Raw genomic sequence first — 16,548 nt, forward strand, 5'->3', positions numbered from 1 at the left:
CTCTCTAAGAAAATTGGAGCATCTTAATCTCTTTCAATTTTGAAGGTGAGTGACAATTGATCACAACAATTAATGTTTTCCATCTATTGTACATAATTTTAATTGATATCATAACAAATTAAGCTTTCAATGTTTACATATTCTATCAATTTGATCTAGAAAAATTATTTGAAAAAAATGAATACAATCTTATAAAATCTAAAAATTCAAAAAGAATATATAAAAGAAATTTAGCTTTAATAAACAAAATGTGTAAACTTCAAGGGCTAAATTTATTATTATACTAATTAAAATTATATAAAATTTGTAAGAAATTGTCCTTAAATGTTTACTTTTGGAATTGAGAGGGATTAAATTGCTTTTGAGGTTTTTTTATCCCAACACATTACATAATAATTGCAAGAAGTTATAATTAGTATGTTAGCAATCTAATTTTGCTGGACTGCAGTTCTAGTATTCCATAAGTTAGCAGACTCATATTTGTTTGACTTTGTTGCTTTAGATTTTGCTGAAACATATATATTTCTTATTAGCAAAATCATCTTATGGAAAAGAAAATATAGCTCAATCCCATTTTCATTCTGCTATAACTTTTATTTGCCTCAAATGTAACATCCATTTTCGCTTGATCTTGAAAAAGAATCCAGAAATGTGCTCCACTGAAGAATGAAATACCTGCTGCATTTTCTTGTTTCTCTATGCATTAATGGCTGCTTGAATTTGTTCCAGGGTTCTCCCCTTTGTTTCAGGAACCACTGTAATTACAAACACTATAGCCACTGCATTGATTGCAGCATAAATGATGAAGGTGCCTGAAAAAGCCACCAGTTGCAGATATTATTCACAATTATCTTTCTGGATTGAGTCAATTACTGCATTTACTATAAGGAATTTAAAGACAAAAAGGGGGGGGGGATAATTTTTTATTCTATTTACCATAGGAGCTCCAACTCATGAGGAAGTTGAATGTATATGACACTGCCCATGCACCAAACCAGTTCACAAGTGTTGCTAAGCTTCCTGCTATTCCTTTAATATTTATCGGAAATATCTGCGACCCAATCCAGATATGTGTTGGACATGAATATATACAAATACTTAACTCGGGTAGATTTTATTACCTCAGACATTACAACCCAAGGAACTGCACCCATTCCAGCTGAAAAAGATCCTATGTACATCTGATCAAGAAGAAAACGGTAAGCCATACGCTGCCATTGAACAAATTGAATGGATATATGGTTCAATAAAAGTTTTTGACATTTACCAATATGCCTGTTACGGCAAGAATGGGAACTGAACTTGGTGCCAAATTATGGTCCTGGTTGGCAAAGATTATAAATATATATTATATTAGAAATTGACAAGGACAAAGGGGAAATTATAGTTTAGAAGATAGTTAAAATTTTAACCTTAAGATAGAATGAAGTCCCAGATAGTATACAGGCAAGGACCAATCCTGTTGAAGAAACCTGTAATGAATTTTGATCCATGAAAAGTGTTGTTCCAATAGGGTCGGAAGCGTGTAAATTATTGTACTAAAAAATCACACAAAGTTCAATTCCCAGGAAAGAGAGGTGGATCACATGGATCTCTTAAATACCAAGTCTTTCCTTAGACAGAATATCCCTTCTATAGTAATTTAATAGCACAATTAAATACTACTATTATACCCTCAAATATTGAAAGAAAAATAGGACAAGAAAGAACACAAGAGTTTTAACGAGGTTCGGTAAATTATACCTACGTCATCGGGCACTAACACCAGATGATAACTTTACTATCTCCAAAGTATTACAAACAAATAGAATTCCTTAAGAATTCTCAAATGGGAGAAGAGAGAAAACTAAGAGAGAAAGATTGGTTGGGATGAATTGAAATGAGAAATGAGAAGGCCTATTTATAGTTGAGGTTTAAGGACCAAACAATAAATAGCCCATTATCTCAAGGACCAAAAAAAATTATCCCATGCCACTTTTTCAAAGTCAACTTTAGGGTGCTAAACTTGCACCACTTTGTATTGTTTGCCATTAATGTTGTCTCCCATTAATGTTAACAATCTCCACCTTGAAGATTTGATTAGGATAATCACATCTTCACACACTTCCTTCAACTCCCCAAATTCGATAAAGCTATCTTTTGTAGTGCCTACAAATGCACTCTCGAGCGCCATACACCTGAAGGTGCTCAAATTCTCAGGATGTTAATCAAGTTCAAACAATGATTAAACTTGATTGTTGTTACCACCTTGGTCATCATATCTGCGGGATTATCTGCTGTCGGAATCTTCTGAAGTAGAATTTTTCCTTTTTCAAAGACTTCCCGCACAAAGTGATATCTTACGTCGATATGCTTGGTTCTTGAATGATAGACTTGATTTTTCGCTAAATGAATAGCGCTCTGACTGTCACAATATAAACTTATGTGACTTTGAACAACTCTTAAGTCTTTCAACAATCCATTAAGCCAAATAGCCTCCTTAACAGCTTCTGTAACTGCCATATATTCTGCCTCTGTAGTAGACACAGCTACTGTAGACTGTAAGGTAGACTTCCAACTCACTGGGGCTTTCGCAAGAGTAAACAGATACCCCGTAGTTGAACGACGTTTATCTAAATCACCAGCAAAGTCGGAATCAACATATCCAACTACAAACTGACCAAGTGCTTCATCCTGTTCAAAAATTAAACCAACATCTACGGTTTTTCGAAGATACCGTAGAATCCATTTCACAGCTTGCCAATGTCCTTTTCCAGGATCATGCATATACCTGCTCACAACTCCAACAGCTTGTGAAATGTCAGGCCTCGTACACACCATCGCATACATCAAACTCCCAACTGCATTAGCATATGGGACTTTCGCCATATATTCTCTTTCTTCTTCAGTTTTCGGAGATAATTGAGCACTAAGTTTCAAATGAGAAGCAAGTGGGGTACTTACATGTTTTGTGTTTTCATTTACACCAAAACATTGTAATACCTTTTTCAGATATTGCTTCTGATTTAAACAGAGCTTGCCTCTCGGTCTATCTCTACTTATCTCCATGCCGAGAATCTTCTTGGCCTCACCTAGATCTTTCATCTCGAACTCTTGATTCAACTGAGCCTTCAGCTTATCTATGTCATTTTGGCTCTTCGAAGCGATTAACATATCATCAACATACAAGAGTAGATAAATGAAAGATCCGTCATGCAGCTTCTGCAAATATACACAATTGTCATATTTGCTTCTTGTGTACTTCTGCCTTCTCATAAAGCTATCAAATCGCTTGTACCACTGCCTCGGGGATTGCTTCAATCCATATAGCGATTTGTTCAGCTTACAAACCCAATTTCTACCACCAGCATCTGTGTATCCTTCGGGCTGAGTCATATAGATCTCCTCTTCTAACTCACCATGCAAGAAAGCTGTCTTAACATCAAGTTGAGCTAGCTCCAAATTCAACTGTGCTACCAAGGCCAACAAAATTCTAATGGAGGAATGCTTCACAACAGGGGAAAATACATCATTGTAGTCAATTCCCTCCTTCTGAGCGTAGCCTTTAGCTACCAATCTTGCCTTGTAGCGAATATCCTTCTTGCTAGGAGATCCATCTTTCTTTGCGAATACCCACTTGCATCCGATTGCCCTTTTACCTTTCGGTAATTGCGCCAACTCCCAAGTATTGTTCTTCCGGAGAGACTGCATTTCTTCATCCATGGCGCTTTTCCATTTATCACTTTCTAAGCTTTGCATTGCTTCTTGATAAGTGATAGGAATATCATCAACAACGGGAAGGGCGTAGGCCACCATATCAGTAAATCGAGCAGGTTTACGAATTTCTCTCCGTGGCCTTGCAACTGCAACTGGTTCTGGTGTACTTAGTGGTTCTTGGGTTAGAACCTCTTCAACCTCTAATTCCTCCATTGTGGCTGGAAAATTAGACTTATTAACTGGGCAAATCCCCATCTGCTCAAACTCCACCTGTTTTGGAGTACACTCCACCTGCTGTGGAGTATTGCTCGTCTGAATATCTTTATCTGCTACCTTTTTCAATGTGGCAGATTCATCAAAGGTAACATCTCTGCTACAGATCATTTTCTTTGTGCTTAAGCACCAAAGACGAAATCCCTTCACTCTAGAAGTGATTCCCATAAAGAGAGCTTTCTTTGCCCTCGGATCTAACTTTGACTCCTTCACATGGTAATATGCAGTGGTTCCAAACACATGTAAGGAATCATAATCTGTAGCCGGTTTTCCAGACCATACCTCCATAGGAGTTTTTCTTTCTAATGCAGATGATGGCAAACGATTAACAAGATGGCCAGCGTATGTCACAGCCTCAGCCCAAAATTGCTTGCCCAACCCAGCATTGGACAACATACATCGAACTTTCTCCAGCAATGTTCGATTCATACGCTCTGCCACTCTATTCTGTTGTGGTGTATCCCTAACTGTGAAGTGTCGAACAATACCATACTCTTGGCACACATCGAAGAACGGATCACTTTTATATTCCCCTCCATTGTCCGTCCTAAGCCGCCTGATTTTCTTGCCAGTCTGGTTTTCGATCATAGTTTTCCATTTAAGAAAAACTCCAAGCACTTCATCTTTAGTTTTCATGGTATACACCCAAACTCTTCTGGAAAAGTCATCAACAAAAGTAACAAAGTAGTGTTTTCCTCCCAACGAAGGTGTTTTGGAAGGCCCCCACACATCTGAGTGAATATATTCCAAAATACCTTTTGTATTATGGATAGCAGTGCCGAATTTCACTCTCTTTTGCTTTCCCAGAACACAGTGCTCACAAAATTTTAATTTGCAAGCCTTTGCACCTTTCAACAATCCTTGCTTTGCCAGAATTTGCAAGGATTTTTCGCTGGCATGTCCCAACTTCATATGCCACAACTGCATTGAGTCCAATTCTTTGTTACCGGAAGCTGTAGCGACTGCTCCAATAACTGTACTACCTTGGTAGTAATACAAGTTATTTTTCCTGATGCCCTTCAATATCACAAGTGCGCCAGATGTCACTTTCAAAATCCCATCTCTCATAGTAACAACTGAACCATTGGATTCCAAGGCTCCCAATGAGATGAGATTTTTCTTCAAACTGGGCACGTACTGAACATCAGTCAGAACTCTGGTTGATCCATCTTGATTCTTTAATTGGATTGAACCTATCCCAACAGTTTTACAGGCATTGTCATTGCCCATATAAACAACTCCTCCATTTAGTTCTACTAAATCAGAGAACCACTCCCGGTTAGGGACATATGAAAGGTACAACCCGAATCCAATATCCACTCATCTGAATGGAACGACGATGATGATGCAACCAGTGATAGTTCAGAGTCACTAGTATCATGCTTTGCAACACAAGCATCTACAGCAGCTTTTCCCTTATTCTTCAGCTTTGGACAATTTTTCTTCCAGTGGCCTTTCTCATGACAAAAGGCACATTCATCTTTCCCGAGTCTGGACTTTGACTTTGATCTCCCCTTTTGAGTTTTCTTCCGAGTGTATGAACGACCTCGGACTACTAAAGCTTCTGTATCTCTGATTGAGTTTTTCTGTTTGTCCTTCTTTCTCTGTTCATAACTGTATAAGGCCGCACAGACTTCGCTCAGAGATATATCACTCCTGCCATGAAGTAGAGTAGTTTCTAGGAACTCAAACTCCTCAGGAAGTGACCCCAACAGCATCAAAGCCAAATCTTCATCTTTGAATGTCTCATCCATATTCAGCAAATCAGTGACTAACTGATTAAATTTGGTGATGTGATCATTCATTGTGGTACTTGGGACGTATGTGAAGCGAAACAGTCTTTTCTTCAAGTGGAGCTTATTTTGACTGTTTTTCTTCAAAAAATTTTCTTCAAGTGCCACCCACAACTTATTTGCAGAAGTCTCCTTTGAAAAAGCATACCTCTGCTCTCGAGAAAGGCATGATCGAATTGTGCCACATGCCAACCGATTGATCGCCTTCCAATCTTTCTCCTGTACATCATCTGGTTTCTCTTCATCAATGGCAATGTCTAGACCCTGCTGAAAAAGGGCATCTAGAACCTCACTTTGCCACATACCAAAATGGCCCGTGCCATCAAAGATCTCCACGGCCAATCTTGCATTTGCAATTGTCGGTCTTGTCCACATGGACGATGTTGAAGCTCCTACACCGACCGTTTTCTCCATAATCTTTCAATATACCTAAGGAAATCTTTTCTGATGTGGAAGATCAGTTTAAACTGCAACCACAGAGCATACTACGATTAACCTTCGGCTCTTGATACCACTTGTTGTTCCAATAGGGTCGGAAGCGTGTAAATTATTGTACTAAAAAATCACACAAAGTTCAATTCCCAGGAAAGAGAGGTGGATCACATGGATCTCTTAAATACCAAGTCTTTCCTTAGACAGAATATCCCTTCTATAGTAATTTAATAGCACAATTAAATACTACTATTATACCCTCAAATATTGAAAGAAAAATAGGACAAGAAAGAACACAAGAGTTTTAACGAGGTTCGGTAAATTATACCTACGTCCTCGGGCACTAACACCAGATGATAACTTTACTATCTCCAAAGTATTACAAACAAATAGAATTCCTTAAGAATTCTCAAATGGGAGAAGAGAGAAAACTAAGAGAGAAAGATTGGTTGGGATGAATTGAAATGAGAAATGAGAAGGCCTATTTATAGTTGAGGTTTAAGGACCAAACAATAAATAGCCCATTATCTCAAGGACCAAAAAAAATTATCCCATGCCACTTTTTCAAAGTCAACTTTAGGGTACTAAACTTGCACCACTTTGTATTGTTTGCCATTAATGTTGTCTCCCATTAATGTTAACAAAAAGGACTTGGCTCAGCAATTTAAGGACTTGGGTTACTATGAAATATTCTAAATATTTGCTTACCAGTAATAGAGGCTTTCTACCAGCTTTATCAATCACAGTTGTGTTAAGTGCTGTAATTGGAACCTGGATAAATATGATTGTTTGTTACATCAATTTGTTGGAAAAATTATTTGTATGTCAAGGAAAAGGTGGAGATGAAACCTGAATAATAGCGTATGTAATCGTCGCTATACTCGGAGAAACACCTGAGACATTTGAATTACGATGTTAGATGATAGAAGACTGTTTTATTTGATGCACTGAGAGCTATAATTTTATTACCTGCTGACTCGAAAATATTGCTCAGATAAAAGCAGATTCCATTGATTCCCCCGAATTGTTGAAACACCATTAAACCAACTCCTATCTGATAAAACAGCAATGAAATAACACATTGATTAAGACACAATTTTGAAAACCTGTGATGGCTAATGTTTAAAGTTGGTATTGTTACAATGACTGATCGTAAGTATCTTCGTTGAAACAAATCGAGCATCTTGGCTTTCGGGAGCCGTTCAAGAGTCTCTATGTAGTCCTGTCAAGCGAGAAAATAAAGTTTGTTTTCTTAAACATTTTCACTATAATTGCTCCAACTCTTCGTTAATGTTGGTTAAGATGATAAGAGTTCAGATTAAGAACCCGAATCTCGGCTGCCTCCTCCGATATATCAGCACCCTTTCCACGAAGATCTTGTAGTGCAGCTTCAAATTCTTTTTCATGTCCTATCTTTGCCTGCATTGCCGTTTAATGTCACTAACTCACTATAATTCAAGGTAAAAATGGGATTTTCATCCTCTTTTCAGTGCTTATCATACCAGCCACCTAGGAGACTCTGGAATGAAAAATAGTCCAAATAGCAGAATTGCACAAGGAATGAGTCCTGAAATAACACCACGTATGAGTTCGACTTGTGTCCTCTAGCATTACCAACACGCACGCATGGTTTTCCCGAAGAATGTTTGGTATCACTGTAGTTCGAATAGATGGATAAAGCAGTTTTACCAGTTAGTGCTAACGTCCTCCAAGTTAGAACCGTCCCTATTATGAATGCAACCGACACGGCACAGCAGATCATAAGCTATAGAAATAAGAAATAATCAGACAAACTTTGTCATCCATTTGTATTGGACATTCAGACAATGGATAAGATGTATTAAGATAATGTTACCTGGTTTTCAGTTGTTAGCGCTCCTCGAAGATTCTTTGGTGCGATTTCGGCTATAAACACGGGGACCTTGCCAAGAAAGTAATCATGGTCATTTAATGAAGAATGTTTTAGGAGGGAAATGTAGATGAGCTTCAGAAACTCACAACATATGAAAAGACTCCCATTCCATATCCTGTTGCCAATCTTCCAATGTCCAAAGACAAAGCCCCCTTTTTTGTTTTAACCGGAGAAATCGGAAAAAAGGTAATCAATGTATTTCTGCATAACTGGTTAATTCGCAGCTTAAGCAAATGATAAATTCAGGGGGTGAAGCAGTTTCAGAAAGTACAACCTTAGCAAAGAAAATAGCAAGCCACCCTGCAACACAGAAGCCAGTAGCTGTTCTCATTGCCTGCACATGTTTAGCTATGAACATGATACCACATCAACAAAATCTATGCCAAAGAACAAAAAAATTTCTAAAACTTACCCCTTTCCGACCGATAAAATCAGCAATCGGTCCACTCGTGATTGCACCAATCATTGCACCGAAAGTCAGTATAGAACCAAACACTGAATACTGCCGATTCAAAGATCAAATGAATCAGTTTTTAAGTTGCCTCTATTAGCGATTGCAATACATATATATACCTCTGCTAGACTAAGTGAAAGATCTTTCGTGATGGCAGTCTGAGTCGGCGACGAATAGCCTGCCTGAAAATGATTTCAACATTTTATTACAACTAACATTACAAGCAAAGCTAGTTTTCCGGTGTCGAGAGCGGTGAGGGAGGCTTACACAGGATCCAAAGGCAAAGGAACCGCAGACCGCAACAAATGTGCTGAGGTAAACCATCCATAGACTAGGTTTGCCGCTTGTCTCTTCATCAGTGTATCCATTTTCTTCATCACCTATATTCTTCCCTTCTTCCAACAGAGGTATGGTTGCATCTCCATGCACATTGCCATTGTCTTCGATGGCCATTGTCTCTTTCTCTAACTTAGATACCTGGATTTTGATACAAATGGAGAAGAGAATAAGGTTGAAGCAATATCCTCAAGATGAAGAAGATGAGGAAGTTCCCTCATGGCAGTACCTTTTTATAATGAAAGCTCGCAAAATCCACGTCACCTTTCTTTCTTATACGTATGAAGAAGGTACATAAATGGATGATGCAAAATGAATGAAAGCAGTGCAACAACTCTGTTTAGTATCCTCCATTAGACAATTTGAACTCTGTTTCTTTGTGGCTCACGTGGTTTGCTAGTTGTTTCGTTGGAATAATTATTCCTTATTACACAATTTGGTTTACTGGATGGAATATTAAAGCTGGTTGGGGTAAAATGATGTTATATAAGTATAAAATTATATTATTAATCCTTTAACTAAATAAGTGATCTTTTATTTATATTTTTAAGTTTAAATTTATTATATTTAATAATAAATAATTTTTATTAATATATTATGATAAAAATTATTATTGTTTTTCTTGCAAATAAAGAAATGTAGCTTTATTCACATACTTCTTATTGTGTCAAGTTGCTTTCATATGGAAATTTGTTAAGTTTTATTAAATTTAATTTAAAAAAATCCTAAATGTTAGGTTTTTTAATTTATAAAATTTATAATTAATTTTATTTGCATATATTATAAAAGTTACAATTAATTTTATGAAAAATCAAGTAATTTCTAAATATTATTTTAAATCTTGCTGGGAAAATTCTTATTAAGCCCCTCAATTGTTTGAAATTTTTTAGTTAAACCCTCAATTTTCTTTAAAATTCTTATTAAGCCATCTAAAAGTTCTAAAAATTTTAATAAACCCCAATTTAACACCAACATCCGCCACTGGTTTGACTAAATATGTATGAAAGATATAAAGATATTTACAGGTAACATAGCTGTTATCCTCTAACAAAAGCAGAATCATTTTACAAACAAACTTATGTCTTGTACATTTTCTTGGTTCAAATCTAGGCAACAAATTGGCTGCTGTTATCTTGGAACTGAGGATGAAAAAGTTGAAGGGAAAAGGCACTTGCTTCATGACATTCTCTTACCCCTTCAGTCCCTGCTATATGCAGAAAGTGGAGATGGGTCGTTATTATCAAAGAATCAGACACAACACAACATAATTAATAAATGGAGCTTAGGGTTACAGCAGTTGGGAAATGGTTTCTTTCCTTCTATCAAAACTCTTGTGTTCCAAGTCCAAGATCAATGGACCATGCTTGACGACAAGCACTTTCTTAAAATAACAACAACATGAACTAAAAATAAGACAAATTGAGCCGTTTCTCTGCACATGCATTGTGTTTTGTTTCATGGATGCACATAAAGACGTACCCATATTATTAAAAAGGGAAATAAGCACATGGTAGCGCTGACAACTAACTCTGTTTAATGCAATGCAGATTAAACCAATTTGTTTCAAGAGTTGTTTGAAGCCACTAACAAATATCACAAGAAACAAAAACAAGAGTGTTCAGTAGCAACAAACAGATCTTGCAAGCTGCAAAGCCTCACGGACCAATTTCTTTAAGGAAATATTGTGTCCTGAATTTTAAAAAAGAAAAGAAAAGAAATTATGACATGAACAGAACACGTAGATGCATACATAGAATATTTTTATTTGAAAATAGAAGTTTTTTTTTAGTACAAATCAATAAGATAAGATAAAACAAACTACAAAGGGAGAATGAACAGTTTAGGTTGCAGGGCGCTTAGCTGATTGCCCTTCTACAATCTCAGAGGCTGTAATGGAATAATCCCCCAAGTTTTGCTCCACAGGACACTGCAAATTAGGGAAGTAACAATATCAGATTTTGTAATAATAAGCGTGAAAATTCTAAAAAGAATGAAAAAAAAAACAAGAGGAATAGTCTGTCCGACAACTGTGTGACCATCCCAACCAGACAAGATAAGCTGAGAACGATCCTCTTCTGTGTAGGTGAACCAGCAAGGCATAACCGCACCAAATTCGTGGTTCATCAACCAGACTTGAAATCCTGTCTCCTTTGAACTTAAGGACACAAATGTAGGAGCCTATAGAACAGATCCTGTTCAAGTAAGATCGTGGCCTAGAAGTGCTTCGCTTTGGCCTAAATACTACTCTTTTAACATTTCCTTTCCAATGTGTTATTTTGTCCTCCACAATACAATTCATAAATTCTTTTTAAGGAAGAATTCATAGAACTAAGTTATAGATAAAACTATGATATTTATGAAATGATGTTCGGCCTTTAAACTTTATTAAAAAAATTATTTTAACTTTCTATTTAATTTTTTTAAATTTTTTTAGTTATAAAATTTATTTTTTTATCAAATTACCTTAACATTAATGGAAAAATAAAAAAAAAACTTAAAAAAATTAAATAAAAGTCTAAAATAAATTTTCTTATAATTAAAGGAAAAAAGTAATTAATTTAATTTATAAAAACATATAAACATAAATTAGGTTTACATAACCCAAGTAGAGATTTTCAAAATCTTGGCACCCTATTGCTCCCATTACCATTCACCTATGCCTATACCCATAAATTTTTATTTGTATGTGGTGTGAATTTTAAGGTTAGTATAAAAACATAGATAACGAATAAAAATATATTTGGATTTGATCTATAATATATATGCTAAAAGTGAAATACATATATTATGAATAAATTGATTTTAATTTAATATCATATATATTTAAAAAATATAAAAAAATTGAATTTGTTAAATTCAAAAATAGTTTAAGAATTTCAAAATTCACTGCTAAATAAACATCTAATAAATCTATCAATTTACTCTATTTTTAAAATCCCAACTTCAAATTCTGAAAAATTAAATTTAGAAAATATTTGGTGGACAGAAATAGAAGACATGAATAAATTAGATTGATAGAATGTTTTTCAGAATATGTGGAAGGAGTTAAGAGCTTTTTCCAGTGCTAATCCTTGATTGTTTCAAATAAAAGCTTTAAAAGGTCTTTGATAGAACAAAAGACAAAAGAGAGAAGGAACAGTTGATGTTAAGTTATGCAGATTTAAATCGTAACATTATTTGAGGATTTTGCTTACATTTCTACTGAAGCTTGAAAAATGGCAGGAATAATCCCCCAAACGGAGAAAGCAAAAAGGCTAGTCTGACAACTGCGTGACCTTCCTAGCCTCACAAGACATGCCGAGAACGATCCTCTGCGGTCGAAGTGGAACCAGAATGGGTGTCACCAGACCAGTAATCACGCTCAGATCACACAGTCGTAGTTCATCAACCAGACTTGGAATTCTGTCTCCTTCGAACTTTAGGACACAAAGGTACGAGCCTATAGAACAGATCCTGTTCAAGTAAGGTCGTGCCCAGTCAAGCCTTGATTCTATTTTAAATACCACTGGACTTTATCTTCCCTTTCCAATGTGGGATACTGATCAGCTTCTGACAAAACCAATCCGTGTTTTGTCTCTTCCGTAATTTCTCGCGGCTATCCATTCAACAAAGTTGGATATATCTATTCAGCCCTAAATACAATATAGTTTACCCAGCTATTACATTAACTTGAGTTACTGGAGTCTATTCATGGTTCATTAGCCTGTTTCATTCTTTCTTCATAGTTTTCTCTTTAGAAAATGCTTGTTTATCGACTAAGCTAATAAAATAATTTACTTGGAGCAAATAGAAATAAATTTCAAGGATGTAGTTGTTAGCAATGTGTAGGCCTTCACTCAACTGATGGGAAGTGAATACAGTCGATGATGATGGTAATTTGCTGTGGTTTGGTTATTGGAAGGTAGAATTATAGTCTTTGTTTTATGTATTATTCTCTTTTTAAAATATGAAATTCAATTTAATAATATAAATAGTAGATAAAAATTCGAAAAAGAAAATTTAGAGTTTGGACAAGTAAAAGTTTTGGAGAGAAAGTAAAAAGACAAAAGTTTGGAGGGTTTGGGGGAAAGTAAAATTTTTTAGAAGTAAAAGTTTTGGAGAGAAAATAATAGGAAAATAAATTTGAGGGTTTGGGGGAAGTAAAAAGGTTTGAGTGGGATGGGGGATTGGGAAGGGAAGTAAAATAGTTTGGTATTTGGTTTATTCAAATTAATTAAGTTATTTTAATTCAAAAATTTAACTCGATTCGAATTCAAAATTCGAAAAAAAATTTAAGTTGATTCGATTAACTTGATTTCGATTCGAATAATTCGAAATTCAAACTTTTCTATTTTTTTCGAGTTGAATCGAATTTTGCTCACCCCTAATGAAAAAATACTGATATTTGAGTATAGGCCATCTATGAGGCTTGCAACTAATGTGTCACGAAACTAACTAAAACTTCGACTAAGGCAAGTGCACCTATCAATTAATAGTATAGTTATAGTGAGTAAAGATATTGTTCCCACGAAAACTAAAAGTACTAGTAATTATTGTCTTTCTATTATTTAACCGAATAATTCTAGTGATCAATAAAAAACTAAATTTAAGCAATTTAATTAACTAACAAACACGACAAAGAACAAATTAGGAAAATAATCGATAATGTGGTCTCAACATGTATAACCGAAGTAAGTTTTAAAATAACAAATCAAGGTGACATACTCGCAACCAAAAATAAAATGAGCACGAAAGAAATATATGATCTATAGGCTCAAAAGCTCACAAAAAATTATGGTTTTGATGTTAAATTTATGAATTTAAAATTTCAAGATAATGCTTCAGTTCAGGGAGACAGTCTAAAATAATAGTTTTTGAAAAAAAAACTTATCATACTTGACACTCTCATGTTTTAAAGTGTAAATAGAAAAATGCACAAAAATCCACAAATTAATACCAAACAGAATCAATAAAAACTCCAAATTAAAAAAAAATGTTAGGTTTGAGAAAGTTACTTAAACAAAAACAACAATTCAGGAAACATATCGCTTAAACATATAAAATCCTCCCCATACTTAAGATGTACATTGCCTTTAATATATAAATAATATAAACAAAATATCAAAAGAGAGGAAGAGAACTGAAATTGTCTTGAATTTGAATGATTTTGCTAAAATAGTGAAATTTGGAAATGTAAGAGATCCTAAATTAAGTACATGGTTCCAAGCACACTAATAAGAAAATAGAAAAAAAATAAAGAAAGCAAGGAGATAACAGAACAAATAGAAGTGCATAATAAAATAATATAAAACATATAAATCAGGAAAATAAAATAAAAGAAATAAAAAATAAAAAATAAAGTAGATGAATTGAAAGGGGAAACAACGAGTAGGGTTTGGGGTAGAAAGGAACAAAAATAAAAACTCTAACTTTAAAAAAGGGTGCACAGCCATGTGCCAGGCCGTGTAAGCTACAAAGACGGGTGGTCACTACCATGTGCCAAGCCATGTGTGCTACAGGGACGAGTGGTCAGGCTATGTATCTCTCTAAGGCTATGTGGCCTATTAGAAAATTTTCTCCAGTATTCACACAGTCTGTGACACGCCCGTGTGATACACAAGGCCAGGTTGCCAAGCCGTGTATAATCACATAGCCTTGTGTTGTTTTCGTTCACTTCTCCCACAGTCGTGTAGGTCACAAGACCGTGTCGCCATGCCGCGTGACTTCACTCAGACCGTATGTGTCAATTTTTTTTTAAAAGATTGACTCCAATATTCACACGGCCTACGACACACCTGTGTAGTAACATACCATTTTTCAGTGATATCGAAAACAATAGTTTCGGGACCATATCTCCAGCGTGTCAATTTATAAATATTAATTATTTAATATTACATGGTCATTAGTGTCGTATTAAAATTTGCTTAGGAAATTTTATCGTTTGGATAGTTAATTAAGTAAAAAGGACTAAATCATAAAAAGTAGAAAAGTAATTTGAAATTAGTTAAAGTTATCAAATAGCTATAGAAAAGTAAATTAAAGGATTAGGATGGTAATTAAACCATTTCTTTCCATAGTGGACAGTAATTAATGAAATTTGAATGAAATAATAAAGGGCATAATAGTAATTTAATTAATAAATAAATTTATAACAAAATCAAATAGGAAAAACAACTCCATCCTCTTCATTTTTTTCTTTCAAAAGCCGAAAACCTTAGAAACTTTGGATGTAACGATCCAAAATTCGTGAGCACCGGAAAAGTGTGTTATCGGGCCTCCGTCTTAGTGAAATAAGTTCGAAAATAATTATTAAAAATATTTATGAGCCTAGTGGTGTGTCTAATTAGGTTTTAATTAAGTAAATTTAGCTTAATTTAGAGTAATTAGCGAAAATGATTAAATTGAATAAGAGGTAAAAGTTTTATTCTAAAACAATAGAAAGTAAAAAGGGTCAAAATGGCAAATATGCCATTAAGTAATGGTTGAGGCGGCATAAATGTATAAAAAAAATCTAAGATTTTATTTAGATTATATATATATATTATAATATTGTATAATTGATTATTATAATTATTAATTGTTATGGTTTTATATTATTATTAGTATTATTATTAAATAAATTAAATAGTAGAGAATTGTATGGTAATAAAAATATTGATATATTTGTAATAAATAGATACATGTGTACTTGTTATAAAATAATTTGTTTACTTAATATTAAAGTAATAGATAATTAGATTAAATTAAATTATTGATAATTAAATAACTATATCATAAGATTTTTTTTTATATGTTAAATAAAGTATGATTATGACAAGTGTAAGGTGATAAAAATATACATATGTAATGATAATATTTATACAATTATAATATTTTATTTAAATTCATAGATATTTATTATTTATTATTATTATAATTAAGAGATATTTATTAATTAAATAATTATAAAATAAAATTTTTATGTGATAATTAAATAAAATTATGACAAATGTAGGGTGGTGATATTGGACAAATGTAAAACATGTGTGTGTACAATTGTTATATATATAATTGCTATTAAATAGATATTTATTAATTAAATATAATATAAATTAAATAAAGTAAAAAAAAGAAGATAAAACATAAAATAAATAGAAACTAAACAAACAGAATAGAAAACAGAAACATTCGAAAACAGGGGAGAAAAAGAGAAAGAAAAAGGGAAAGAAAAAGAAAAAGGAAAAACTAGAGATTTGAAGCTCCAAACTTTGACTGCTAATATCGAGCCTGAAGCATCAGCCCAAAAAGGAAAAGGAAAGATCGTTGAGGATTAAATCCGAAGAGAAATCTGGTTTGTATCACTATAACTCAAGCTTTATAATTAATATGTGTTTAATTTAATATGAATGTGTGGTAAGTATTTTTAAGGTAAGTATTTAATGAACTGATAAAATTTGTGATTGGGTATTAAAATTGATATTGATACTGAACTGAATTATGGGATACTGAATATTGTTTTGAATACCGAATTGAACTGTGAAATTACTAAATAATGTTACGTATATTGCATTGAAATGTAAAATTTCTAATGAAGTGAATTACTGAATTACTGTGAAAATTGATCAAAATAATAAATTATAATTAATATTGAATCAAAATGGAAATTGTACTAAAAAATGATTTAAATACCCTAT

The 16,548-nt window shown here is 33.8% G+C and overlaps 1 protein-coding gene, 1 non-coding gene and 1 pseudogene across 2 annotated transcripts; all 3 read right to left on the bottom strand.

Annotated features, from left to right (window-relative positions):
* Positions 1–360: 360 nt before the first annotated feature.
* LOC107963229 (sugar transporter ERD6-like 7) lies at positions 361–8,914 on the bottom strand. Its single transcript, XM_016899823.2, has 18 exons — positions 8,828–8,914; positions 8,680–8,742; positions 8,519–8,608; positions 8,381–8,440; positions 8,193–8,258; positions 8,050–8,115; positions 7,884–7,959; positions 7,697–7,761; positions 7,521–7,613; positions 7,336–7,416; positions 7,164–7,248; positions 7,044–7,087; positions 6,903–6,965; positions 1,413–1,472; positions 1,268–1,321; positions 1,122–1,181; positions 937–1,051; positions 361–812 (listed from the first exon to the last, which is right to left on the bottom strand). Exons 1-18 carry the CDS (start codon positions 8,882–8,884, stop codon positions 697–699), a joined length of 1,314 nt encoding a protein of 437 aa, XP_016755312.2. The 5' UTR covers positions 8,885–8,914; the 3' UTR covers positions 361–696.
* A 1,995-nt stretch (positions 8,915–10,909) lies between these two features.
* Positions 10,910–11,106, bottom strand: LOC121205493 (uncharacterized; annotated as a pseudogene).
* Positions 11,107–12,152: 1,046 nt separating this feature from the next.
* Positions 12,153–12,367, bottom strand: LOC121205490 (small nucleolar RNA U3). The gene has a single exon (XR_005900567.1). It is a non-coding gene; the product is annotated as a small nucleolar RNA U3 (small nucleolar RNA).
* Positions 12,368–16,548: the final 4,181 nt, after the last annotated feature.

This window comes from Gossypium hirsutum, chromosome A08 (genome assembly GCF_007990345.1).
Source record: "Gossypium hirsutum isolate 1008001.06 chromosome A08, Gossypium_hirsutum_v2.1, whole genome shotgun sequence".
NCBI lineage: Eukaryota > Viridiplantae > Streptophyta > Magnoliopsida > Malvales > Malvaceae > Gossypium > Gossypium hirsutum.

Coding starts and splice junctions, on each gene's coding strand:
- LOC107963229 (XM_016899823.2), bottom strand. CDS start 8,884: ATGGTTTACCTCAGCACATTTGTTGCGGTCTGCGGTTCCTTTGCCTTT. Junction 7,249..7,335: donor GATACTTACGATCAGTCATT/GTAACAATACCA, acceptor CTGTTTTATCAG/ATAGGAGTTGGTTTAATGGT. Junction 1,182..1,267: donor TTGCCGTAACAGGCATATTG/GTAAATGTCAAA, acceptor CTTCTTGATCAG/ATGTACATAGGATCTTTTTC.